The sequence below is a fragment of the Cherax quadricarinatus genome, chromosome 60 (assembly GCF_038502225.1).
Source record: "Cherax quadricarinatus isolate ZL_2023a chromosome 60, ASM3850222v1, whole genome shotgun sequence".
NCBI lineage: Eukaryota > Metazoa > Arthropoda > Malacostraca > Decapoda > Parastacidae > Cherax > Cherax quadricarinatus.
This window is the reverse complement of record NC_091351.1, coordinates 20,028,146-20,055,885: the sequence shown is the minus strand read 5'-3', so window position 1 is coordinate 20,055,885 and position 27,740 is coordinate 20,028,146. Positions and strand designations below refer to the sequence as shown.

The 27,740-nt window shown below is 43.4% G+C and overlaps 1 protein-coding gene across 1 annotated transcript in view; it reads right to left on the bottom strand.

The window, feature by feature from the left end:
- The window catches only part of LOC138854467 (aminoacylase-1-like), a 237,119-nt gene that overhangs the window by 74,730 nt on the left and 134,649 nt on the right, over positions 1 to 27,740 (bottom strand). The window contains exon 5 of the mRNA XM_070098008.1: positions 22,640 to 22,827. Coding sequence (XP_069954109.1) covers positions 22,640 to 22,827 — 188 coding nt within the window. The remainder of the gene's footprint in view (positions 1 to 22,639; positions 22,828 to 27,740) is intronic.

Below are 27,740 nucleotides of genomic sequence, written 5' to 3'. Positions count from 1 at the left end.
AGCATTTTATGGAGAGGGAGCTTGGACACAGGGGTCATCCCACACATACTAAAAACAAGAGACATAGCCCCACTCCACAAAGGTGGCAGTAAAGCAATTGCAAAGAACTACAGACCGATAGTACCAACATCCCACATCTTAAAAATTTTTGAGAGGGCTCTAAGAAGCAAGAAAGCCAACCACATAGATACCCATCAGTTACACAACCCAGGGCAACACGGGTTTAGAGCAGGTCGCTCCTGCCTGTCCCAGCTACTGGACCACTATGACAAGGTCCTGGATGCTGTAGAGGATAAACAAAATACAGATGTATACACAGACTTTGCAAAAGCTTTCAACAAGTGTGACCATGGTGTAAGAGCACACAAAATGTGTGCTAAAGGAATAACAGGAAAAGTTGTTAGATGGATTTACAACTTCCTGACAAATAGAACACAAAGAGTAATAGTAAACAGAGTAAAGTCCCAGGCAGTCATGGTTAAAAGCTGTTCCACAAGGCACAGTACTCGCTCCCATTCTATTCCTCATTCTCATTTCTGACATAGACGGAGATGTAAGCCATAGCTCCATGTCTTCCTTTGTGGATGACACCCGGATTACCATGACAGTGACCTCCATCATAGACACAGCTAGACTTCAAGCGGACATCAACCAAATCTTCGAATGCGCCACTCAAAACAATATGAAGTTCAACGAGGAGAAATTTCAACTACTCAGATACGGAAAACTTGAAGAAATTAAGAATGTGTCAGGGTATACGACAAATTCTAACCATACAATAGAGCGGAAAAGTAATGTGATGGCCCTGGGAGTGATAATGTCAGAGGATCTCGCCTTCAAAGACCACAACAATGTATCTACCTCATCCACTAGGAAAATGATAGGATGGATCATGAGAACCTTCAAAACTAGGGACGCCAAGCCCATGATGATTCTCTTCAAATCGCTTGTGCTCTCTAGGCTGAAATACTGCTGTACACAAACGGCCCCCTTCAAGGCTGGCGACATTGCTGACCTGGAGAGTGTACAAAGAACTTTCACGGCACACATAAGCACGATAAGGCACCTAAACTACTTGGAACGGTTGAAGGTCCTTGATCTGTATTCCCTTGAGCGCAGGCGAGAGAGATACATGATAATATACACTTGGAAGGTCCTGGAGGGATTGGTACCAAAACTGCACACGACAATCACTCCATATGAAAGCAAAAGACTCGGCAGGAGATGCAACATTTCCCCGAAGGAAAGCAGGTGCGCCATGAGTACACTGAGAGACAACACAATATGTTTCTGAGGCCCAAGACTGTTCAATTGCCTCCCAGCATACATAAGGGGGATTACCAATAGACCCCTGACTGTCTTCAAGAAGGCACTTGACAGGCACCTGAAGTCAGTAGTACCTGACCAACTGGGCTGTGGTTCGTACGTCAGCTTGCGTGCGGCCAGGAGTAACAGACTGTTTGATCAGACCCTGATCCACCATGAGGCCTGGTTTCAAACCGGGCTATGGGGGCGTTGACCTTCGAAACCCTCTCCAGGTAAACTCCAGGTAAACTCCAGGTAAACTCCAGGTAAACTCCAGGTAAACTCCAGGTAAACTCCAGGTAAACTCCAGGTAAACCTAAAAGACTGGAAATTCGTGGGAATTATAAGTTTATTATCTTTATTATGCGCCCCATATCCAGAGGTACATAATGGGTCCAGGAACTGTACCTCAATATTACAGAGGTACATAATGGGTCCAGGAACTGTACCTCAATATTACAGAGGTACATAATGGGTCCAGGAACTGTACCTCAATATTACAGAGGTACATAATGGGTCCAGGAACTGTACCTCAATATTACAGAGGTACATAATGGGTCCAGGAACTGTACCTCAATATTACAGAGGTACATAATGGGTCCAGGAACTGTACCTCAATATTACAGAGGTACATAATGGGTCCAGGAACTGTACCTCAATATTACAGAGGTACATAATGGGTCCAGGAACTGTACCTCAATATTACAGAGGTACATAATGGGTCCAGGAACTGTACCTCAATATTACAGAGGTACATAATGGGTCCAGGAACTGTACCTCAATATTACAGAGGTACATAATGGGTCCAGGAACTGTACCTGAATATTACAGAGGTACATAATGGGTCCAGGAACTGTACCTGAATATTACAGAGGTACATAATGGGTCCAGGAACTGTACCTGAATATTACAGAGGTACATAATGGGTCCAGGAACTGTACCTGAATATTACAGAGGTACATAATGGGTCCAGGAACTGTACCTGAATATTACAGAGGTACATAATGGGTCCAGGAACTGTACCTGAATATTACAGAGGTACATAATGGGTCCAGGAACTGTACCTGAATATTGAATACCTGAATATTACAGAGGTACATAATGGGTCCAGGAACTGTACCTGAATATTACAGAGGTATATAATGGGTCCAGGAACTGTACATGAATATTAGAGGTACATAATGGGTCCAGGAACTGTACCTGAATATAACAGAGGTACATAATGGGTCCAGGAACTGTACCTGAATATTACAGAGGTACATAATGGATCCAGGAACTGTATCTGAATATTACAGAGGTACATAATGGATCCAGCCATTGTACCTCATCATTACATAAGTACATAATGGATCCAGACATTGTACTTCATCATTACATAAGTACATAATGGATCCAGACATTGTACTTCATCATTACATAAGTACATAATGGATCCAGGAATTGGGTCAAAAAGTTTTGCTAGCAGAAAACGATACAGTGGTAATGAACTCTTTACATGTTTATATCTGGTCACAACAGTAATGAGTTATTTATGCAGACATGAATCAGGTCACACACACACCTGGAGAGGATTTCGGGGGTTAACGCAGCCCGCATCTCGGTCTGAGACCAGGCCTCGTGGTGGATCAGGGTTTGATCAAGCAGGCTGCAGCTGCTGGCCGCACGTAAATCGACGTAAGAACTAGGGCCTGGTTGGTCAGGTACTGAATTTAGGTGCCTGTCCAGCGCTTTCTTGAAGACAGCCAGGGGTCTATTCGTAATCCCCCTTATGTATGTTGAGAGGCAGTTGAACAGTCTTGGGCCCCTGACACTCACTGTGTTGTCTTTTAATGACCCCCTGCTTTTCACTGGGGGAATTTTGCATCTCTTGCAGAAACTTTTGCTTTCGTAGAGAATGATTTCGTGTGCAGATTTGGGACAAGTCCTTCTTGGATTTTTCAAGTGTACATGATCATGTGTCTTTCTCGCTTATATACCAGCGAGTACAAACTGTTCCCAGTAATTTAGGTGCTTTATCATACTTATGTGTGCCGTGAAAATTCTTTGTACACTCTGCGGGTCAGCAATTTCGCCAGCCTTGAAGGGGACACTTAGTGTACAGCAGTATTCTAGCCTAGGAAGAGCAAACGATTTGAAGAGAATCATCGTGGGCTTTGTGTCCCTAGTTCTTCTGATGGTTCTCATTATCCATGCTATCATTGTTCTAGCAGATGAGGTAGATGCATTATTGTGGTCTTTGAAGGTGAGATCCTCTGACATTATCACTCCCAGGTCCTTCACATTAGTTTTTTTTTTTCGCTCTATTGAGCGGTTAGAATTTGTTGTATACTCCGATACAGTTCTAATTTCCTTAAGTTTTCCATATCTGAGTAGCTGAAATTTCTCTTCACTGAACTTCATATTATTTTCTGCGGCCTATATAAAGAGTTGGTTGATGTCCGTTTGGAGTTTTGCAGTGTCTTCGATGGAGGACGATGTCATGGCAATTCGGGTGTCATCCACAAAAGAAGACACGGAGCTATGGATTACATTTCTATGACAGATATGAGAATAAGGAATAGGATTGGAGCGAGAACTGTGCCTTGTGGAACAGAGGTTTTCCCTGTAGCCGCCTCAGACTTTACTCTGTTTATTATTAGTCTTTGTGTTCTCTTTCTTTGGAAGTTATGGATCCATCTACCAACTTTTCCTATTATTCCTTTATCACGCATTTTGTGCACTGTTATGCCATGGTCCCACTTGTCAAAGGCTTTTGCAAAGTCTGTGTATACTACATCTCTATTTTGTTTTTCCTCTAGAGCATCCAGGACCTTGTCCTAGTGGTCCAGTAGCTGGGACAGGCAGGAGCGACCTGCTCTAAACCCGTGTTGCCCTGGGTGATGTATCTGATGCATATCTAGGTGGTTGGCCATCTTTTAATGAATTATTTTTTTAATTTTTGGGATTTTATTTATTTTTTTTTTTTTGGGGGGGGGGGCACGGGATATTTTGCATACCTAACGTGTGGGCATTTGTTGAAAGATTATAAAGACACTTTATAGGTCCAGGAGCTAGATGCTAACTTTTTCTTACCTAAGGGAATTGCAGTAGCAAGGAATTGCAAAATTAGTTGATTATATTCTAATAGTTATGTAGTGTGCAATACTTGTTTATTCTCACATTTACTGAAGTTACTGAACCTGCGGTAAATTGTATACAGGAGGCCCCGCTTATACGGCGGGTTAGGTTCCAGGTTACTGCCGTAAAGCGAATCCCCCTTTTTTCCATTTACAAATGCCTGATAACATGTTTATACTATCATACATTAACTTAGAAATGGAACTAGGCTTAAAAAATAAAAAAAGTTAAATTCATATACAGTAGCGTGATTACTTACTTTAAAATATTTGTAGTGTTAACATAGAGTGATGTTAACCAGTATTTATTGTAGTAAGTTAAGTGTGGCAGCTCGACCAGCTACCACAATTATCTTGATTTGTTTTTATATGATTGTATACATTTTGTTTATATGATGTGTAGCGTATTTCTTATAAGCTTGTGAAAATAATGTCAAAGATGGATTAGTAAAAATGTCTATAATAAAGATTATAATTATTATTACTAATTATTATTACACCCCCGCACAAAAATCTCTATGACATTCCACGGCATTTTTAAAACTACACTTAAAAAAACACTTTATCTCCTTAACCTATCTCAGCCCATCATAAAAGCATAAGTAAAAACTATACATACATTTGCTCAAAATGAGAAACATAGGTAAAACATTATAATCAATATATATTTACTCTCAATATCTGTAATTCTCTCAAATGTTAATCATTCCAGTGTGTAATTCTTCTCTGCCAGACTTACGAAAGTCATATAGCATCAACTAATACAATATTCATTTGTGTTGTATTGTAACTCACCTAGTGACCATATGTACATAATTACTGCACTCTTATTGTCTTATTAATCTTAAGTTAATCTTGAATTTGCCTAAAATGCTCTGTATATAAAGGCGCTTTTGGCATGTATACCCAGTTATTATACTCCTTTGTACAAACATTTATCATACTGAAATAAAATTATTATTATTATTATTATTATTATTATTATTATTATTATTATTATTATTATTATTATTATTATTATTATTATTATTATTATTATTATTATTATTATTATTATTATTATTGACATCGACATACCTTCTTCACTAAGTTTAGTTATTTCTAACTTGGCATTTAAAGTAAGGGGCTTACTACTCCTTTTTATCACAACTACCCTTAGATATCATTGTAAACTAGAGAGAACGAGTAAACTAGAGAGAGAATGAGTCGTGGAAAATGTAAACAACTGTGTGGTAGGAAGTCAGGTGAACGTGTATTAATGCCTGTCTATGGTTGATACACGTTGATTTCACGTTATGCATGTTTGTGAAGCTTTACTCTCTCACAATACAAGCACCTTATTTGATGTACAAGTTGTCTTCACGTTGGTGCAGTAGAATAAATAACAACAACACTCACATTCTCATGCCACTCACGATTTTTAGAGCGAATATTACTGTGTGTGAAGGTATATGAAAGTTTCTCTACAGTTACCCCCAGTAATACTATACACAGCTTCTCATTGATAGAATAATGAATATGTAACCTAAGCCTGGCCACTGCAATATCAGTCAGACTGTTCACATTTCAAGTTGCTCCATAAATATACTTACCTACTTTCATGGCATCATATTGGGTTAGAGATCTACTCCGGCTTCTAACTGCATTCCTATATTCTATTCTATTCTATTTGATTTGCCGGTATGGTATCTGGGCCCGGGTCTCTTCCATTTTGGTGACCCGGCATTGGCTCCCCGGGTAGCGAAGTGTCGTTTATCTTTACTTGCACATGCGTGGCAGTTCTTCAGCAGGAAGGGGGGGGGGGTACCTCACCGGCTCTATGGCCAGATGACGTACCAAACGTTAGTGTGCACTAACGGCGGCCGGTGTGCAGTGCAATGGAGGCCCAAAGCAGGCCCTCGCAGCAACTTCAGCGGGGGGTAGGGGAGGGCGGATGACGTGCAATGACTGGAAGTAAGGTTTCCAAGTCCCTGACAGCTAAGTACACAAGATGTGCTGCCTCATCCTCTTGGACCTGCCCCACTGGGGTCATAGGGAAGTGTCTACGGCGAAGGAGCATCGTAGCCGGGCAGTATAACAGGTAGTGCACCAAGGGCTTTGGAACTATTCGGTCACAATGGGCACAGAGCTCCTCTCGTGCCCATTCAACAGTCTGCGCAGTGGTGGGATACCCTAAGCATAGGCGGTAGATATGCACCCTCAGTTCTCTGGACTGTGTCCGAATACTTGGAGGGGGCGCCCTGTGGGTCGCCCTGATTTACCAACAGAGGCTCCGTGAATCCCCAGGGTCAGGGAATGGGCGCCTGGCCGCACCGGCAGCCCATAGCGCAATCTGGCTGAGGCTGATGGAGATTGCAGCACGTGGCTGTGCCTCGAGGGTTGCAGTCCTAGCAGCCTCATCTGCAGCATCATTGCCAGGGATACCCACATGGCTCGGGATCCAGTTGATGGTGGCCCTGCGAACCCGGGCCATGAGAGTCTGCAGGTCACCCCGGATGGATGTGATTAAGTGTATGTTGTCCTCTGACTCTCTGTGCATAAGCGCTTGGATCGCTGCCTTGGAATCAACGTGGATGACGGAGGGATGCTGATGGTCTGCAAGAGCATGCTGCAGAGCTTGTTGGATGGCAAAGAGTTCGGCCTGGAGGATGGTGCAATGGTCTGGGAGGCGCCAACCTGCTGTCAGATTGCTGTGGAATATCCCAGCAGCTGTGCGGCCTGCCACTGGGTCTCTGGAGCCATCGGTGTAATATGGCACACACCCTGGGCCTTCCACACCCACAATGCTAGCCGAGGCAAGTAGTTGCAGAATGTCCTGGGTGCAATGCCTCTTGCTGTCTGGTAGGGTTGTCCAGTGCACTGCAAACAGCTCTGGTGCCCATGGGGGTGGCACCATGTAGTTCGCTGCCAGTCTGTCGCAGCCTCCTGCCTGGAGCAATGTCATAGGCAGGAGCTTCCGTGTGGCATCTGCTACCGACCACATCCATCGGCGGCCGAGATGCAGTGGAATGACCTGTCCCTGGTGGACCTGTAAATCTCTCATCAGTTTGTCAGCCCCTGGGAGTCGGAGATACTTTGCGATCCTCTTGGCAGCTACCAGTTGGATCCTATCTTCAAGAAGCTGTAGCTACACCTCAAGGTTCAGAGCCACTGCATTGGCCCACCTAGGGGCCCCCAGCACGGCCCGTACAGCTGTGTTCTGGATGACACAGAGGGATTTGATGTTTGTGGGTCTGGCGTGAACCAGAGCAAGTGCCCCATAGTCAACGAGGGAGCGTATTGCCTGGATGCAGAACAACCTCATGACCTTGAGGCTGGCCCCAACCCTAGGGTTGGCCATGGCACTCAATGCCCTGACCCTCTGCAGAGCCTCTCTTTAATGTGGTGCACATGTTTCTGGAAGGTGAGGCGCCTGTCAATGTAGATGCCAAGGTACCTATAACTGTGAACCCACTCCAGGTCGATGCCCAGGACCCGCAGCCTCTGACTGGGTACCCTTGTGCGAAGGATCATGGCTTTGGATTTTGCCACAGATATCTTGAGCTCCAAGTGACGGCAAGTGGAAGCCAGCAGATCGAGGTCCTCCTTGGCACGCTGCAAAAGCCGGCACTTCCTAGGTACGACAAGTGCCAGGTCATTGGCATAGCTGAGGAGGAAGGTGCCTCTGGAGAAAGGCAGGCTCACCAGCTGGTGCATCAGTACATTAAACAGGGTGGGACTAAGCACCCCGCCCTGTGGAGTGCCATTGTCCTGGGTCTTGAGAGAAGAGGCATGCCCTTGGAAGCGTACCAGGGCCCGCCTGTCCTGGAGATAGGAACGAAGCCATGAAAGCAGCCTGCCTTTAACCCCCCTGCGGGCCAAGAGTGAGAGGATGGCAGGTGCACTGGCTAGGTCAGAAGCTTTCTCGAGGTCAAGAAAGACAACAATGTGGGCTTGGGTGTCCAACTCAATGCCGGCCAGTAGAGTGGTAAGGCTTTCGAAAGTGCCCTCTCCTCTGGTGAAGCCATAGAGGTGTTTATGAGGAGGGCCAAGCTTCCACCTCAGGGACTCCAACACCATCCTTTCAGACAACTTCGAGATGCAACTGGTGAGGGAGATGGGTCTCACACTGCCAGGATCCCCAGGCTTAGGAATCGATATGATGTCAGCCTCCTTCCATACGACAGGGAGTTTGCCAGCTCGCCAAGTCCGGTTGACGACCCCCAGGACAGCTGAATGTCCAGAATGGCCAGACCGAGTGATCATGCCATAGGTGATACCATCATGCCCTGGTGCAGTGTCCTGATGAGATGTGAAGGCTGCATGGAGCTCCTGGTCGGTGAAGTCTTCATCCGTGATGTCCTTAGCCTGGCATGCCGCTTGGATCACCATCATCCTTCTAGGAAGGAGGGTGGCTTGGAGGTCCTGGAGATCCTGAGGCAGTTGAGCCATGGCCACTCTGGAGGTGAAAAGGTCCACCAGACGTTCTACCTCCGTTGCAGGGTCTGGGTGCAACCGAGCCACACTGCGACACTGCCCAGTGGCCAATCGTAACTTGGTCCAAATCTCAGATAAGGTTGAGGAGTAGCTGAAGGAGGCACACCACTCGAACTATTTAGCCTTCCGGACCCTCTGTGAGACATGGCGTGCATGCCGCACCACTTCCCTGAGCAGATGCATAGACTCAACTGGGGGATTATGCCTGTGCATCTTGCGTACGACATTGATGCTGTGGTTCTGCTCCCTTATGTCCTCATTGTAAAACCACCAGTCACGTTTATATGACCCTCCGACTGTAATCTTAGGTATGGCTGCCTCAGCTGCACATGTGAAGGCCACCTGCAGGTTTTGAGCCGCCTCATCTGGGTCTTCCGGAAGAGGAGAATCTGCCCGCCAGCGCTCAATGACCTCCTGGAAGCACTGCCAGTCGGCCTTTTTTAGATTCCATCTGGGGGTAGGTGTGGGGAGCAGGCACCGCTGGACCATCAGTGTGGTGACCACTGCAAAGTGATCACTGGTGAGACGGGGGTGGACCTCCAATCTCACACTCGAGAGCAACCGCCTAGAGATGAGTGTGACGTCCAAGTGGCCACCGTAGTGATGGGTTGGCTCACCATTATTGAGGAGGGCGATCGCAGGGACCTCCTCCAGCACAGCCACAATGTGCCTCCCAGCTGCATTGGTAGGAGAGAGAGAAGAAAGTATTGGGTGGTGGGTGTTGACATCCCCAGCCAAAACAAGACCCTCCCAGGGGGCGAATGCTGCCACCTCTGAAATGTCAAGTGTGTACCGAGAGCTTCTGTAAATATTGTAAACCACGAGAGGTCCATTCAGTAGGTGTAGGGTGACAGCCTGAACCTCTACTCCCTCCCCACAGTTGATGGGGTCAGTGGAGATGGACTGAGGGATAGTGGTCCTGATGTAGATCGCCGTGTCCCTGCCAGTCCATTCCAGGTGCTGAAGGTAGGCCGAGAATCCCGGGATACGTGGCTGCATTTGATGTGACGAATTGGTAAGTGTCTCCTGGAACAGGAAGACATCAACCTCATCCTGAACTGCAGCTTCAATCACTAAGTGAATTTTCCGCTGCAGCCCGCAAATGTTCCACTGGAGGATCTTCAAGGGCCGCAGAGGTGGCCCTCTGATTTCATCTCTGCCTGGGACTCGTCGTCCGTAGTTGGTGACTCCGGGGCCTCCTCCATCATGGACTGGAAGGACTCCTGGATGATGGCTTGAAGTTCCAGTGAGTCCTTCCTGTCCAGTAGGACCACGCCCAGCATCCATGACAGGAGCTGTCTGCAGGCGCCCCTGTCCTCCACCGACGGCAGCAGGCGACAGAGGAGCGCTGAGATGACCCCGATGGTTTTCTTCAGTCGATCAGGAAGTGATTTGACCATTACCTCTGCAGGCATTGAACTGGACGACCCGTCGAGTCGGGGCTGGGTCACTGGGTATGTCTGGGTGGCTGTTGACACTGCAGCAGCATAAGCTGGGTGCACCCTGGGCCCAGCCTGAGTGGCCATGGGCTTCTGGGTCCCCTGGCAGGGAACCTCTGCCTGACTCTGGCTGCTCACAGTAGGGGCCTGCCCTTGGGAAGAGGCCTGCTGGCAGTATGGCAAGGAATGTTGGTTCCCAGCTGGGACCTGCTGGGCAGTGTGCCTGGCCTGTGGCTGTTTGTCCCATTGATTCTGTCTTCTTGGCCACCTTGCCATCTGACCCCATAGTTGACCGCTCTGCTGCAAGCCAGTGTGTGCCCCCTGATGCAACTTCCGGGAGCCCAGTGCGGGGAACTCGCTGGTATTGCCCTCCTGCGGTATCCGGAGAACCGTGGTCAGAGCCCATACCGACTGTTACTGGGTGGTTCGAAGGCTGGGTGGCGTCGGGGCTGTCGGGTCGTTCCGATGACGAACCTGCTGCCAGTGCTGCACCATCACAGGACAACTCCGGTTCCAGGCATGGTGCCTCTTTGAGCAGTTGGCACACTTGGGCTCCGGCTGAAGGGCATTGCCGGTTGGCTGTTTGAGGATGGCAATGCAGTCCTTCGAGTCTTGTGCCTTGCTGCACACACCACACTTCTTCTCTCACTGGCAGGTGGCTGCAATATGATTGAACCCCTGACAGTTGAAGCATTGTACTGGGCCCAACAGGTATGGTCGGATCTTGAATCTTCCCCAGACCTCAAGGTCCAGGTGCATGGGAAGTGGACGTTTGTGGTGGATCAGCACCTGGCAGGTGGGCACCTTGTTCACTGTTGCAGTGAGTCGCTCTGCCTTGACAATATTGGGCACTTCCAAAATGGGGTCCAGTGAGAGGGGCACAGGGACGTGTAAGAGCACCCCCTTGTACACCTCCGAAGCAACCAGTTCCACCATGCTGGGATGCGTCACAACCAGCCCTTTCAATTCCTCGTAAGAATCCTCGTCCCGAGGAATGACCAAAACCTCGTTCCTGAGAGTGAACTCGCAGTGGAACTTGAGGCGGGGTAGACCTTCCAGATACCTTACAAACCCGTAATCCAGAACCTTGAATTTGTTGAAGGCCCTGGTTGCTTGTGCCCGAGCTGAGCGGGAATTCCTCCGTCTAAGTGGAGTCAGCCAGTCCCCGTCCACTGTGGAGGCCAGCGCAACTGGTGTAGGGACCTGGGATGGCTCTATCCTTGCCAGTTGTAGAGCTACAGCCTCCTGGCTTCCTTCCACAATCCCTATGGCCATCTGGGGGTACAAGTCTCCCTGGGTAGCAGCTGCCGACGGATCTAGTGGCAGACTTGCAGATACAGTAGTCTCTACTGCATCATTGGCCTTCTTGGTGGGGGTCACACCAGCCCCACGTCGTCCTCCAACTCATCCCCGCATTCCAATGAACGTTCAGGCCGCTCTCCTGGGTCTGTCATGGTGACTGTAGGTGTGGGGACAGAGCCAGCAGCAGAGCTGCTGCCTGTAACCTCACAGCCGCCAACACTGGGTGCAGAGCTGTGAGGCTCAGAACCCCAGTCAGGGCCCGTAGCCACCCGCACGTGGCTCACTGCCCTGTAACATTGAACACAGCCCAAGGACCAATAGAAACGTCGCCAATCTGTGCGTAAACTAACACAGATATATATTCCAAGCGAACACAACACACTGTCCTACGATCTTTCCACACCGGTGTTCCATATCCAATCTCGATGCACCCTGTCGATGCATTCCTATAACATTCATTTTCATTATTTACTTCTCTCCTAATATTATTCCTAATGCTAGACACAGATATACCAAAGTTATATTTGACTTTCTCCTTCTGGGTACTCTTCTTGACTAACTTATTAACTTTATCATGAAGGAGTAATCCAGTTTCACATTAATTACTTTTTTTTCAGGATTTTTGAGTATCTGTTCCAGGCTTCTCCAATGCACATGTTGTTGGAATCATTAAGTGAGTCAAGACTCAAGAGCCTTCAGTGATGACACAGAATCAGTAACAATGATAGAATCAGGTTCAACTTTAGTGCCATTAGGATGGCAAACAATTCAATTTGCAGTGTAGACGCCCAGTTGTTAATTCTTATGTTTAACTTAACAAAGTTGTTATCGTTCCTATCTAGGCAGATGGCAACAAGAGCAGATGCAGCCCTGCTTAGATCCATCAGTGTAGTATATAAGAACATAAGAACATAAGAATGTAGGAACACTGCAGAAGGCCTACTGGCCCATACGAGGCAGGTCCTTATCAAAACGACATCTTCCTAAAGCTACTCAAGAAATAACTCCCGTACCCCTTAACACCAATCAAACCCAGTCCCTCCCACTCATATATTTGTCCAGTCTCTTCTTAAAGCTACCCAAGGTCCTAACCTCTATCACCCCACTGGGAAGACTGTTCCACGCATCTACAACTCTGTTAGAAAACCAGTACTTACCTATGTCCTTTCTAAATCTAAATTTATCCAACTTAAATCCATTATTCCTGGTTCTTACCTGGTTCGACACCCTCAGTACTTTATTAATGTCTCCCTTGTTTATGCCCGTCATCCACTTATACACTTCAATGATATCTCCCCTCATTCTACGCCTCTCCAGAGAGTGGAGATTTAAGGCTTTAAGTCTATCTTCATACGGGAGGTTCCTTACACAGTAAATCATTTTAGTCATTCTTCTCTGTATGTTCTCTAATGAGTCTATGTCCATCCTGTAGTAAGGGGACCAAAACTGACCAGCATAATCTAAATGAGGCCTCACTAGTGATGTATAGAGCTGTAAAATAACTTTTGGACTTCTGTTACTTATACTTCTTGAGATAAATACAAGTAATCTGTTGGCCTTGTTGCGCACACTAAGGCACTGCTGTCTTGGCTTTAGATTTCTGCTTACCATGACTCCCAAGTCTTTTTCACATTCTGTATGACCAAGCTCTACTTCACCTAGATTATAGCTTCGAGGGTTATTTTCATTACCAAGGGCAAGTACCTTACACTTATCCACATTAAACTTCATCTGCCATTTTTCAGACCAAGACATTAATTTGTTCAAATCGTCCTGGAGTTCACTGATGTCCTCCTCAGAGTGAATTATATGGCCTATCTTTGTATCATCAGCAAACTTACTCATGTCACTAGTAATCCCCTCATCAAGGTCATTAATGTAAATTATGAACAAGAGAGGGCCTAAAACTGATCCTCGTGGAACGCCACTAGTGACTAATCCCCATTCAAATTTCACTCCATTAATGGTAACTCTCTGCTTTCTATTGGTAAGCCATGCCTCAATCCATGCTAGAACTTTACCTCCTATACCATGAGCTGCCACTTTTCTTAAGAGTCTCTTGTGAGGTACTCTGTCGAAGGCTTTACTAAAATCCAAATAAACAATATCATATTCCTTATCACTGTCAACTGCCTCAAATGTTCTATTGAAGAACGTCAGTAAGTTTGTCAGGCAGGAACGACCTCTCGTGAATCCATGCTGAGATTCATTTATCAAGTTATGCTCTTCAAGGTGACTTCTGATAATGTCAGCTATAATTGATTCTAATAACTTGCCCACTATAGATGTCAGGCTTATTGGACGTTAATTTGAAGGAAATAAATGGTATAAAATACCGACATAATGGAAATATAAACACAAATGCAGTATAATGTGATCCTTTATTGACCAGTGATCTGATATAATAAATTTTCCGGACAGATAGTGGCACCAGGATTAGAAAATTTGAGGTTTAGCGAGAAGGAATTGGATTTAGAAGAAGCAGAGGCAGGTGTGGGAGGTTGGGGGAGAGTGGAAGGGGGGTGGAAGGTGGAAGGCAACGAAAGCATCGTCTAATTACGAAAAGATGTAATTGGAGGTGACAATCGGCCAAAAAGTGAGAGTACTCAGCTAGGCAAGTACGTGTAAGTAGACACACGTACTTGCCTGGCGCAGGACACTGAGGAGAACTGTAGCTTGATGGAGCACTGTATATCCTGAGTGGCGGCGAGACTGGCTGTATGGCGTGCAGTCAACAGGCGAAGAGAATTCAGGCAGCAAGAGGCTTCCTGCCCTACGGTCGGCAACCACCGACGCACCAATCCTGATGGTGGAGAGGAAGACGAAGGTCCAGCAAGCACTACTCAACACGGGGTAATTCGAGAGAGGCGAGATCGTCGAAGTGTTAGGAAAGCAAACGTCACCACTCGAGCTAAGTCGACTGACTTTTTTGTCAAAAAGTCAGTCGACTTAGCTCGAGTGGTGACGTGTGCTTACCTAACACATCGACGATCTCGCCTCTCTCGAATTACCCCGTGTTGAGTAGTGCTTGCTGGACCTTCGTCTTCCTCTCCACCATCAGGATTGGTGCGTCGGTGGTTGCCGACCGAAGGGCAGGAAGCCTCTTGCTGCCTGAATTCTCTTCGCCTGTTGACTGCACGCCATACAGCCAGTCTCGCCGCCACTCAGGATATACAGTGCTCCATCAAGCTACAGTTCACCTCCTCAGTGTCCTGCGCCAGGCAAGTACGTGTGTCTACTTACACGTACTTGCCTAGCTGAATACTCTCACTTTTTGGCCGATTGTCACCTCCAATTACATCTTTTCGTAATTAGACGATGCCTTCGTTGCCTTCCACCTCCCACCCCCCTTCCACTCTCCCCCAACCTCCCACACCTGCCTCTGCTTCTTCTAAATCCAATTCCTTCTCGCTAAACCTCAAATTTTCTAATCCTGGTGCCACTATCTGTCCGGAAAATTTATTATATCAGATCACTGGTCAATAAAGGATCACATTATACTGCATTTGTGTTTATATTTCCACGGTAATTTGAAGGAGTGGACTTATCCCCTGATTTGAATATAGGAACCACATTAGCCATCTTCCACAACTCTGGCACAACACTGGTAAGGATGGACGCATTGAATACACTCGTTAATGGCTGACTAAGCTCCATCTTGCATTCCTTAAGTACCCTTGAAAACAACTCATCGGGTCCCGGGGACTTATTTTGTTTCAGTTTGTCTATCTGTTTAATAACCATGTCCCTCGTGACAGTAATATTAGTTAACTTAAATTCATCAGGAACTAAATAATTGTTAATTACTGGAATCTCATTTACATCTTCCTGTGTAAAAACTGACAAAAAATAGTCATTAAATAAGGAACACATTTCCAGTTCATTATCCGTCAGCTGTCCATTCCCAGATTTCAGAGGTCCTACTTTTTCCTTCACCTTCGTCCTATACACTTGAAAGAACCCCTTTGGATTAGTCTTTGATTCATTAGCAACTCTAATTTCATAGTCACGTTTAGCCTTTCTAATCGCCTTTTTTACTTCTCTTTTAAGCTGAACATATTGGTCAGTAAGGTTAACCTTTCCTCTTCTGATGCGCCTATAAATTCCCCTTTTCTCCCCTAATAGATGCTTTAGCCTCCTGTTAACCCATTTGGGATCGTTATTATTACACCTAATTTCTCTCTGGGGAATGTGTATACTCTGGGCACTGTGTACATTATTAAGAAAACAATCATAAAAGCAGATCCCTTCATATTCATAAGTATGATTATCGTCAATAAAATCATTAGCTAAATAACCCCAATCAAGATTAGACAGATGTTCCCTAAGTCCATTATAATCGGCAGAACGAAAATCAGGGAATTTTACTGTATTATCATTATTCTTGCATTCCCAATTAATGCTAAAGGTGATGTATTTGTGATCACTTGCGCCAAGCTCTTCAGTGATCTCCAGATTATTCACGAGTGTTTCCTTATTTGACAAGACTAGGTCTAGCAAATTATTACCCCTGGTAGGCTCAGTTACACTCTGTTTCAGAAAACAGTCTTGAACTGTTTCCATGAAGTCACTGGACTCTAGATTACCTGTCAAAGAATTCCAGTCAATTTGGCTAAAGTTAAAGTCCCCTACTATGACTATGTTACTGTGTCCAGAAGCCCTAACAATTTCGTCCCAAAGAAGTCTCCCTCTATCGTGATCCAAGCCTGGAGGTCGGTATATTACACCTAGAATTAGTTTTTCTTGACCCTCCACGAACTCTACCCAAACAGACTCTGTTACTGCTCCATCTATTTTTATACCTGTTTTTATGCAACAATTAATATTTTCTCGAACATACAATGCAACTCCTCCCCCCTTCCCATTACATCTATCCGCATTGAACAACTTAAATCCCTGAATATTACACTCCCGACTCTTTAAATCATACTACGTTTCAGTTAATGCAATGATATCAAAGTTCCCAGCACATGCTACCAAACGTAGTTCATTAATTTTATTTCTTGCACTTCGACTGTTAGCATAAAATACCATCATATAACTTGTGATAACTTATTACTACCAGCTAGGCGAGAAATATCTTCTTGAGCAGTTGCTTTAACAAGTGATTTAAGGAAGATATTACTAGCAATGAGCTTCTTGGGAGGGACTTACAGGTATGTGATATTAAATGAACACATCTTCCATGGAGGGGTGAAATGCTCTTGTTGCCTACAGTGATACAGTTCATGAAGGTTATAAAACTTAATGCAATTGCACGTTTCACAACCCATTAAGATCTCTGTGCATTTACATAAGAACATAAGAACATAAGAAAGGAGGAACACTGCAGGAGGCCTGCTGGCCCATACTAGGCAGGTCCTTTACAATTCATCCCACTAACAAAACATTTGCCCAACCCAATTTTCAATGCCACCCAAGAAATAAGCTCTGATGTGAAAGTCCCACTCAAATCCAACCCCTCCCACTCATGTACTTATCCAACCTAGATTTGAAACTACCCAAATTCCCAGCCTCAATAACCCAACTAGGTAGACTGTTCCACGCATCAACTACCCTACTTCCAAACCAATACTTTCCTATGTCCTTTCTAAATCTAAACTTATCTAATTTAAATCCATTACTGCGGGTTCTCTCTTAGAGAGACATCCTCAAGACCTTATTAATATCCCCTTTATTAATACCTATCTTTCACTTATACACTTCGATCAGGTCTCCCCTCATTCTTCGTCTAACAAGTGAATGTAACTTAAGAGTCTTCAATCTTTCTTCATAAGGAAGATTTCTAATGCTATGTATTAATTTAGTCATCCTACGCTGAATGTTTTCTAACGAATTTATGTCCATTTTGTAATACGGAGACCAGAACTGAGCTGCATAATCTAGGTGAGGCCTTACTAATGATGTATAAAGCTGCAGTATGACCTCTGGACTTCTGTTGCTTACACTTCTTGATATAAATCCCAGTAATCTATTTGCCTTATTACGTATGCTTAGGCATTGCTGTCTTGGTTTAAGGTTGCTGCTCACCATAACCCCCAAGTCCTTTTCGCAATCTGTATGGCTAAGTTCTACATCATTTAACTTATAAGTACTAGGGTTATGGGCACTCCCAAGCTTCAGAACCTTGCATTTATCTACATTGAACTGCATCTGCCACTTTTCTGACCAAGAATAGAGTTTGTTTAAATCCTCCTGAAGTTCCCTAACATCTACGTTTGAATCAATTATCCTACCTATTTTTGTGTCATCGGCGAATTTGCTCATATCACTAGTAATTCCCTCATCAAGATCATTGATATATATTATAAACAACAACGGGCCCAAGACTGATCCCTGTGGAACGCCACTTGTTACAGATCCCCACTCGGATGTAACCCCATTTATGGACACTCTCTGCTTCCTGTCAGTGAGCCATGACTCGATCCACGAGAGCACTTTTCCCCCAATGCCATGAGCTGCCACTTTCTTTAACAGTCTATGGTGCAGAACTCTATCAAAAGCCTTACTAAAATTTAAGTAAATAATATCAAATTCTTTATTGTGGTCAACAGCCTCAAAAGCTTTACTGAAGAAAGTTAATAAATTAGTTAGACAAGACCGGCCTCTTGTGAATCCATGCTGAGTATCATTGATCAAGCTATGCTTATCGAGATGGCTTCTTATAATCTCAGCTATAATTGACTCTAGCAATTTGCCTACAATTGAGGTCAGGCTTATTGGGCGGTAATTTGACGGTAACGACTTGTCCCCTGTTTTAAAAATAGGAATTACATTAGCCATCTTCCACATATCAGACACTACACCTGTTTGAAGAGATAAATTAAAAATATTAGTTAATGGTTCACAGAGTTCCATTTTGCATTCCTTAAGAACCTTTGAAAAAACCTCATCAGGACCCGGCGACTTATTTTGCTTCAGTCGGTCTATCTGCTTCACAACCATTTCACTAGTGACTGTGATGTTACATAATTTATCTTCTTCTAGCCCACTGTAAAAATTAATTACTGGAATATTGTTAGTGTCTTCCTGTGTAAAAACTGAGAGAAAATAATTATTTAAAGTCAAGCACATTTCATTCTCTTTGTCAGTAAGGTGCCGATAGTTATTTTTAAGGGGACCTATCTTATCTCTAACTTTTGTTCTATAGACCTGGAAAAAACTTTTTGGGTTAGTTTTAGAATCCCTAGCAACTTTAATTTCATAGTCCCTTTTAGCTTTTCTTATCCCCTTTTTAATGTCCCTCTTAATGTCAATATACTGATTCATAAGATGACCCTCACCTCTTTTGATACGCCTATAAATTCCTTTCTTATGCCCTAGTAGATATTTGAGCCTATTATTCATCCATTTTGGGTCATTTCTATTTGATCTAATTTCTTTATATGGGATAAACGCTCTTTGAGCAGCATGTATAGTGTTCAGAAAACTGTCATATTGATAGCTCTCTTCGTTACCCCAGTCAACAGATGATAAGTGTTCTCTAAGCCCATCGTAATCTGCTAAGCGAAAATCTGGGACTGTTACTGAGTTATCGCTACTATCGTACTTCCATTCAATGCTAAATGTAATTGATTTGTGGTCGCTAGCACCCAGTTCCTCTGAAATTTCTAAATTATTAACAAGGGATTCATTGTTTGCCATTACTAAGTCAAGCAGGTTATTTCCCCTTGTAGGTTCTGTCACAAACTGCTTCAAAAAACAATCCTGAAATACTTCTAAGAAGTCGTATGATTCTAAATTCCCAGTCAAGAAATTCCAATCAACATGACTAAAGTTAAAGTCTCCTAGAATTACTACATTATCGTGCCTTGTGGCCTTAACAATTTCCTCCCATAGTAGTTTCCCTTGGTCCCTATCTAAGTTTGGGGGACGGTATATCACTCCTAAAATCAGTTTTTCATGCCCCTCTGAAAATTCTATCCAAACAGACTCTGTATGTGTTACTTCAGACTTAATACCCGTTTTTATGCAACAGTTCAAGCGATCTCGGACATACAATGCCACCCCACCCCCCCTCCCAATACTTCTATCTTCTTGGAACAATTTAAAACCCTGAATATGACATTCCGCAGGCATGTCCCGACTTTTTGAATTAAACCACGTCTCAGTTAAGGCAAATACATCAATGTTACCTACACTAGCAACTAATCTCAACTCGTCCATCTTATTCCTAGCACTACGGCAATTAGCATAATAAACATTGAAAGACTCTCCTTTCTCTTTACCCTTCCTGCTCATTTCTATTTTTCTACTAAACCTATTACTGTCCTTATCATCCAAGGTCCCTGGCTTTTCAATATCTATCTCGTTCTTATTATTACTAGTTCCCCTAGAACTCGTAATATTACTACACTGGGACTTCACTGTTTTCCTGCCAAAACCCATACCACTAACTATTCCTAGTTTAAAGTCCTAACTGCTCCCTCCACTGCAGTTGCTAGTGCTCCCACCCCACACCTAGATAAGTGAACCCCAACCCTAGCATACATGTCATTTCTGCCATAGAAGAGGTCCCAGTTGTCAATGAATGTTACCGCATTTTCCTTACAGTATTTGTCCAGCCAGCAATTGACACCAATTGCCCTGGACAACCATTCATTTCCAACTCCCCTCCTTGGCAAAATACCACATATGAGAGGGTTCCCACCCTTACTCCTAATTATTTCTATTGCTGACCTATACCTGCTAATCAGGTCCTCACTCCTACGTCTGCCAACATCGTTGCCTCCAGCACTTATGTCATCCAGACCACTATAGTGACTGTGTCTAGTTCATTTCTTAATATTATAATACCAAGTACAGTGTTAAACTCACTAATTCTGTCACTGATACTAGAGATACCAAGCTCCTTCCTCATATTAAGAACTTTGAAAGATTTGGGACACCTAAGAATAATTCTGAGAACTTCATTTTGCATTAACTCCAAGGGTCGGAGCATAACCAATTAAGGACCTAACATAGGCTATGTGCATCATTCTCACGATTTTCACATTAGCACCATAGTTGGGGTTGTAGCCAGCAACAGCTTCGAGAGCATTTAGCCTATCTTTGCGTTTCTTATTTAGTTGTGGTATAGTGGATTTATTTAAGGGTACATCTACATCAAGATATCTGAAAGATACAACGTAACTAATATTTTCACCCTGGAGACAGATGGGTGGGGGATGTAGTTTGCTGGTCAGTATCTTTGTTTTGGATGAAGATATGATGAGGCCTAATTGATAACAAATTGCTTGATCTTCGTTGAGAATGGTACTCATCTTTTTATGCCCTGTTGCATGGATCATGATGTCATCAGCATAGTTTATAGCTATATGTTTAGGTGAGGCAGGTAGAGCATTTAGGAGAGCATTAATCAGAATATTAAATAGCATGGGACTGAGAACTCCTCCCTGTGGGGTACCTAGGGACATTTCTTTAGACTTGTTTGTCAAGCAAGTCTAAAGGACAGAAGATACTCTACTTGAAATTTTGAAAAGTTTCCAGACAATGGAGAGAAGTGGAGCTGACAAGGAAGTAAACAGACTGATGCCCGGATGCTGTTAGAGCTAATCAGGAAGCCATATAAATGAATTTTTAGTAATAATTTGAAATGTTAGTGTTAGCGAATCTGTGTTAAGTGAAGCACTGTAAGCGGTGCCCTCCTCTACCTCAGCAAAATGCTCAGAAAATGCATAACACCACTAATTATTATATAGATCATAGCTGACATCTGTGACATACTATATAGAGAGTCCCTGGTTATGCAGAGCATTTCATGCAAATTAAGATAATTTTATCCCCAGGATGCCACCCACACCCGACTGGTGTGGGTGGCAGAGAAACAGAGAAATGCTCCCAAATGTTTTCATCCGTACTGGGGATCGAACTACGGACCTGAATATGTGAGCTGAGTGCGCTACCAGCCCAGCAATGGAACACATACGTTGATAAGTAAGACTTATGTGTAACATTACCGTTATCATATTCACATATATGTTGCACATTAATATATAGAGAAAGTGAAAGAAAAGCTGTCATTACCCCCAGCATTGTGAGATTAACAGTGTTAACATCTCCCAGACGCAGGAAAATCAGTCATTACCTCCAGCATTGTGAGGTTAACAGTGTTAACATCTCCAAGACGCAGGAAAAACAGTCATTACCTCCAGCATTGTGAGGTTAACAGTGTTAACATCTCCAAGATGCAGGAAAAACAGTCATTACCTCCAGTATTGTGAGGTTAACAGTGTTAACATCTCCAAGACGCAGGAAAAACAGTCATTACATCCAGTATTGTGAGGTTAACAGTGTTAACATCTCCAAGACACAAGAAAAGCAGTCATTACCTCCAGTATTGTGAGGTTAACAGTGTTAACATCTCCAACATGCAGGAAAAGCAGTCATTACCTCCAGAATTGTGAGGTTAACAGTGTTAACATCTCCAAGACGCAGGAAAAGCAGTCATTACCTCCAGCATTGTGAGGTTAACAGTGTTAACATCTCCAAGACGCAGGAAAAGCAGTCATTACCTCCAGTATTGTGAGGTTAACAGCGTTAACATCTCCAAGACGCAGGAAAAGCAGTCATTACCTCAAGCATTTTGAGGTTAACAGTGTTAACATCTCCAAGACGCAGGAAAAACAGTCATTACCTCCAGCATTGTGAGGTTAACAGTGTTAACATCTCCAAGACGCAGGAAAAACAGTCATTACCTCCAGTTTTGTGAGGTTAACAGTGTTAACATCTCCAAGACGCAAGAAAAGCAGTCATTACCTAGAACATTGTGAGTTAACAGTGTTAACATCTCCAAGATGCAGGAAAAACAGTCATTACCTCCAGTATTGTGAGGTTAACAGTTTTAACATCTCCAAGACGCACGAAAAGCAGTCATTACCTCCAGTATTGTGAGGTTAACAGTGTTAATATCTCCAAGATGCAGGAAAAGCAGTCATTACCTCCAGAATTGTTAGGTTAACAGTGTTAACATCTCCAAGACGCAGGAAAAGCAGTCATTACCTCCAGCATTGTGAGGTTAACGGTGTTAACATCTCCAAGACACAGGTTCTTGTTCTCCTTCAGTAAGTGTTCTTGTTCATCTCTATAACTCAGGAAGGAGTCAATCACCTTGTACAGTTTTTCTCCTGCAGTGTTGGTCAGGAACTGTGACCCGTGACCTGGCTGACCTGGACACTTCACTTTTATTGCTGTAATTGTAATTTTAATCACATAAATCATCCAAACTCTTTAATTTTAAGAACAGGTTGAAGATACAGTAAATCATAGAGTATTTGCTCAATAGTGCAGTCAAACAAAACATTGATTATAATCTATAGCATAAGCAATGACAACGGAGCTCACCATTCTTATAATGATAGTTCTATAAGTAAAATAACCACAGTGAAAACAGTGAAATTTTCAATGATTTCATGATTTCTCTCATTATTAAGAAATATTGGAAATCTTGAAAACACTTGGAATTTCACTATTTTTTCAATGTGGTTATTTTACATATTGTGATATCACCTATTTATGTTGATCTTATTGCAAATTTCTATAAGAAATCTCGCAGTCTGTCTTTCATGTAAGTACAGTGCATTATTATTATTATTAGTAGTAGCAGTAGTAATATATTACAAAATATGTACTGAAACCCATATGGATCATATAGTGTGGCAGCTTGTGCGATGATCACTCTGACAATCACTGTTGACACTAACAACTGGAAACTTCTTTGTCCTGGTCTCACAAGTACCCCGATGGCTACACTTCTTTAGAAGAGTTAGCTGACTAACAGGAAATTCCTGCATTCCTCCATGCACGAACTGTGGAGTCTATCCTAGCTTGAAATTACCTGATTCTACCCAGTCTAAATAGACTTTTAATAACCTCCCTCTTTCTCTTAGAAACTATGTACACAGAGGTATGGTTCATGTAAGTAGTTAATAAAAGTTAGCAATCCAGTATACACTCTAGGGGTCCCTGCATTCACTGGGGTTTCCCTAACTAATATTTATATACAGAGAAAAATTCCTAACCTCTGGCCTAATATTCAAAGGATGATTACTCAGCAATCTTGGCAGCTTTGTGCCTTGGATTGGGCACTCTGCTCACTCATAACCCATAACTAAATTACCCTGTGTTCTCCATTTTAACGTCAGCCGACCTGTTACTAAGGATGTAAATAGAATAATGTCACGACGGAAGCCTGGCAGAGTATTTTGTCAGCAGTATGGAATGCTGAGCTGGGAGCTCCTATGAGTTATCCCAACTATTCCTGATGCCAGAAGAACGGTCCTGCGTTTTGTGAACCCATCTCTCCTACCATGCTCAGAGATGCTTGCTTTCACAATATGTCTAATCTCATTACATAATATAGCATGACATTAAAGTCTAATGCTACATTATAAATTCTAAAATTATTTACTAAAGATTTAAGCTTACTTGAATCGTTCATAAGGCCTAAATCTATCAATTTGTATATTATTCTCTTTGGGTGTAAAGGTGCAATAAATCACCATGAAACTACGATACTAAAATATTTACATATGAGTCAAGCAGTACGAATTTTTGTACAAATAAATTTCCACATCCTTCTGCCAGCAAAGGTAGATGCTAAATCTAGATTAAGTTCACCTCTCACCCAGTGGACCCTGGACACAAGCACCGTCCAGTCACTCTCGTAGAGGAGACGATGGTCCAACTTCGACTGTAGAGTTTCCACTGTGTGTACCACTATAGGTAGAAACTTGTAGGTTCCAATGATAGTAACACCATTCATTTTAACTGTAACATCTCTCACATGTCTAGTCTTGTCTGAGTGGCTCTGTAGTTCCCCACCCAGCAACCTATATGCCCGAGTATGTTCCCCTCCTACTGATACAAGGTTCCTTGGGTTTCATGACAACCCATTTCCCTTTTGGGGTATACCTTGAGTATACCTGGAAAGGGTTTTTGGGAGCAACGCCTCAGTAGCTCGGTCTATGACCAGGCCTCCCGGTGGATTAGGGCCTGATCAACCGGGATGTTACTGCTGACCACACGCAAACCGGCATACAAACCACAGCCCAGCTCAACAGATACTGACTTTAGGTCCCGGTCCATTGCCTTCTTAAACAAAGCAAGGATTCTATTGGTAATCCCCCTTATGTATGCTGGGAGGCAGTTGAACGGTCTTGGGCCCCTGACACTTTTTGTGTTGTGTTTTAGTGTACTCGTGGTGTCCCTTCTTATCATTGGGTGGATGTTGCATTTCCTGCCAAGTCTTTTACTTTCATAAGGAGTGATTTCCATGTGAAAATTTGGAACGAGTGTCCCTAGGACTTCCCAAGCATATATGATCGTGTATGTTTCTCGCCTGTGTTCCAGGGAAAACAAATTAAGGAACTTAATCATTCCCAGTAATTTAGGTGCTTTTTCATACTTACAAATGTGTACCGTGAAAAATATTTATACATTCTCCAGGTCTACATTTTCACCTGCCTTGAAAGGGGCAGTTAGTGTACAGCAATATTTCGGTTTAAAGAGAACAAGCGATTTGAGGAGAATCATCATGGGCTTGGCTTCCCTAGTTTTAAAGGTTCTCATTATCCATCCTATCATTTTCCTAGTAGATGCGTTAGATACATTGTTGCGATCTCTGAAACTGAGATCTTCTGAAATTATCACTCCCAGATCCTTCACATTAGTTTTCCTCTCTATTGTATCATTGGAATTTGTTTATTACACCGATACAGCTTTAATTTCCTCGAGTTTTCCTCGAATTTAAATTTCTCTACAATAAAGTTCATGTTGCTTTTCGCGGCCTATTTAATATTTGGGTGGTGTCCGCTTGGAGTCTTGCAGTGTCATCCACAGATGACACCGTCATCCAAATTCCGTAGTCATCCGCAGAGGAAGACACGGTGCTGTGACTTATATCTCTGTGTTAGATATGAGGATGAGGAACAGGATGGGGACGAGTACTGTGCCTTATCTAACTGAGCTTTTCACTGTGTCGCCTTAGTGTTTACTCTTCATGTTCTATTTGTTAGGAAGTTATAGATCCATCTACCAACATTTTCTGTTATTCCTTAACCACGCATTTTGTGCGCTATTACACCATGGTCACACTTGTCAAAGACTTTCACAAAGCCTGTGTATACTATATCTGCATTTTATTTCTCCTCCAGTGCACCTAAGACGTTGTCATAGTGGTCCAGTAGTTGAGACAGGCAGGAGCTGCCTACTCTAAACGCATGTTGCCCTGGGTTGTGTAAATTATTTGTATCTAGGAGGGTGGCGACCTGGCTTCCTAGATCCCTTTCAAAAATTTTTATGATATGGGACGTTAGTGCTGTTGGTCTGCAATTCTTTGCAATTGCTTTACTGCCACCTTTGTGGAGAAGAGCTACGTCTGTTTTTTTTTTTTAGTGACTGTGAGATGAACCCTGTGTCCATGCTTACTCTCCATAGATTGCTGAAGTTATGTTTTTGATGAACACAGAGTTCCAAGAGTTTGGGCCTTGGGTCGAGTGCATGGGGACTCTTCGTCCAGTTAATGGCTTACTAAACACAGAGCCATATTGGGAATTTAGTATCTCACTAATTTCTTTTCTGTCATCTGTGCAAGCACCATCTCGTTAAGCAGGAGTCCAATACTGGATATTATTTTTTCCTGAGATTTGGCATAAGAAAAGAAATATGTATTTCTTGAATTTCATTTATGGCTTGAAGTTCTTCCTCAGTTTCTTGTCTCCTGTATGATTCCTTAACCTTAAGCTCAATATTTACTATTTCTCTCACCAGTGCCTCCGTTCGTATTTCAGATATAATGGCCCATTTCAGCAGCCCTGTGATTCTTTGCCTTCGCTGGTATAAGGAGCGTCTCTATCTAGTTTACATCTTCTCTTCCTTTTTCTTAAAGGAATGTGCCTTAAGCATACCTTAATTGCAGAACATTCAATTCTTTCTAGACAAAGGCTCGAATCTGTGTTGTTTGGAATATCCTCCAAGCTTGTTTCATTTAGGACATAGTTGATTTGATTCCACTGTTTGTTTTTGTTCTTGAAGTTCAATTTGGTGAAGGCACCTTCATAAATGGTCGTATTTTGCTGGTCTGGAGCCCTGGGCATTGTGTCTGTACGTCTATTATGTTGTGATCTGAGTGTATTGTCTTTGATACTGTTATATTTTATATCAGATCATCATTGTTGGTGAAGATGAAGTCCAGTGCTTTTCCAGTCTTCTTGGTTCTATTATTTGTTGGTTTAAGGTGAATTTGTTGCAGATATTTAATAGCTCATGTGTGTGTGAATTTTCATCTGAGCTGCCTCCTGGGGTGATCTCTGCTAAAACAATGTTTGCTACGCTCCTCCTCCTCTTTAGGTGTCTTAAGTTGAAATCAAAAAGATGTTTGGAGCAGGATTTGGGAGATTTTCCAGACAGTGGTCAATTTTTAAAAGCTGTTCTTCGAATTGTTGGGAAGTTTCAGCTAATGGCTTATTTATAACCATACTGACAAGGTTGTTTTTCAGTCTTTAGTGCCAAAACTTTAACTACATCATTTGAGGTGTTTAGTAATTCCGAGCAAATGAGCGACTCTGTGACATACAGGTCAGCTACCCTCTCAATGTTGCCTGTTTGCTCTGTTGCATCTGAATAGGTTATAATCTTGGATCCATATTTCGTTGTCAAAGTGATCCTTTATGTGGGTCTCTGTGAAAGCCGCAAACATTGCATTTGTTTCTGTGAGCAGTCCACTGATGAAAGGTATTTTGCTGTTTGCTGATGGCTTTAGACCCTCTATGTTTGCAAAGATAAATGCAATGGTTGAGTGTCCATCATTCCTTACCTGAATAGGGTTACTTGGCGGATCATCGTGTGTTCCAATACTCATTATTATTAATGTGGTCGCTGCTATCATAGTTTCGGCTTCCCCTTCATCCTCTCTGGCTTTGCAAGGAATTTGGGTGGAATCTTGCCATTGATAATGTATCCAACTGGGGACCTGTATAAGCCAATATCTTCCTAAATAGTCTGTCTTCTTGAAAGGAAGTCATCTGATCGGATCCCACCAGAATACCAACAACTTTGACTGTGACAGTGGTAATACCTTGATCTTGCCAGCTTTACGCCAAGC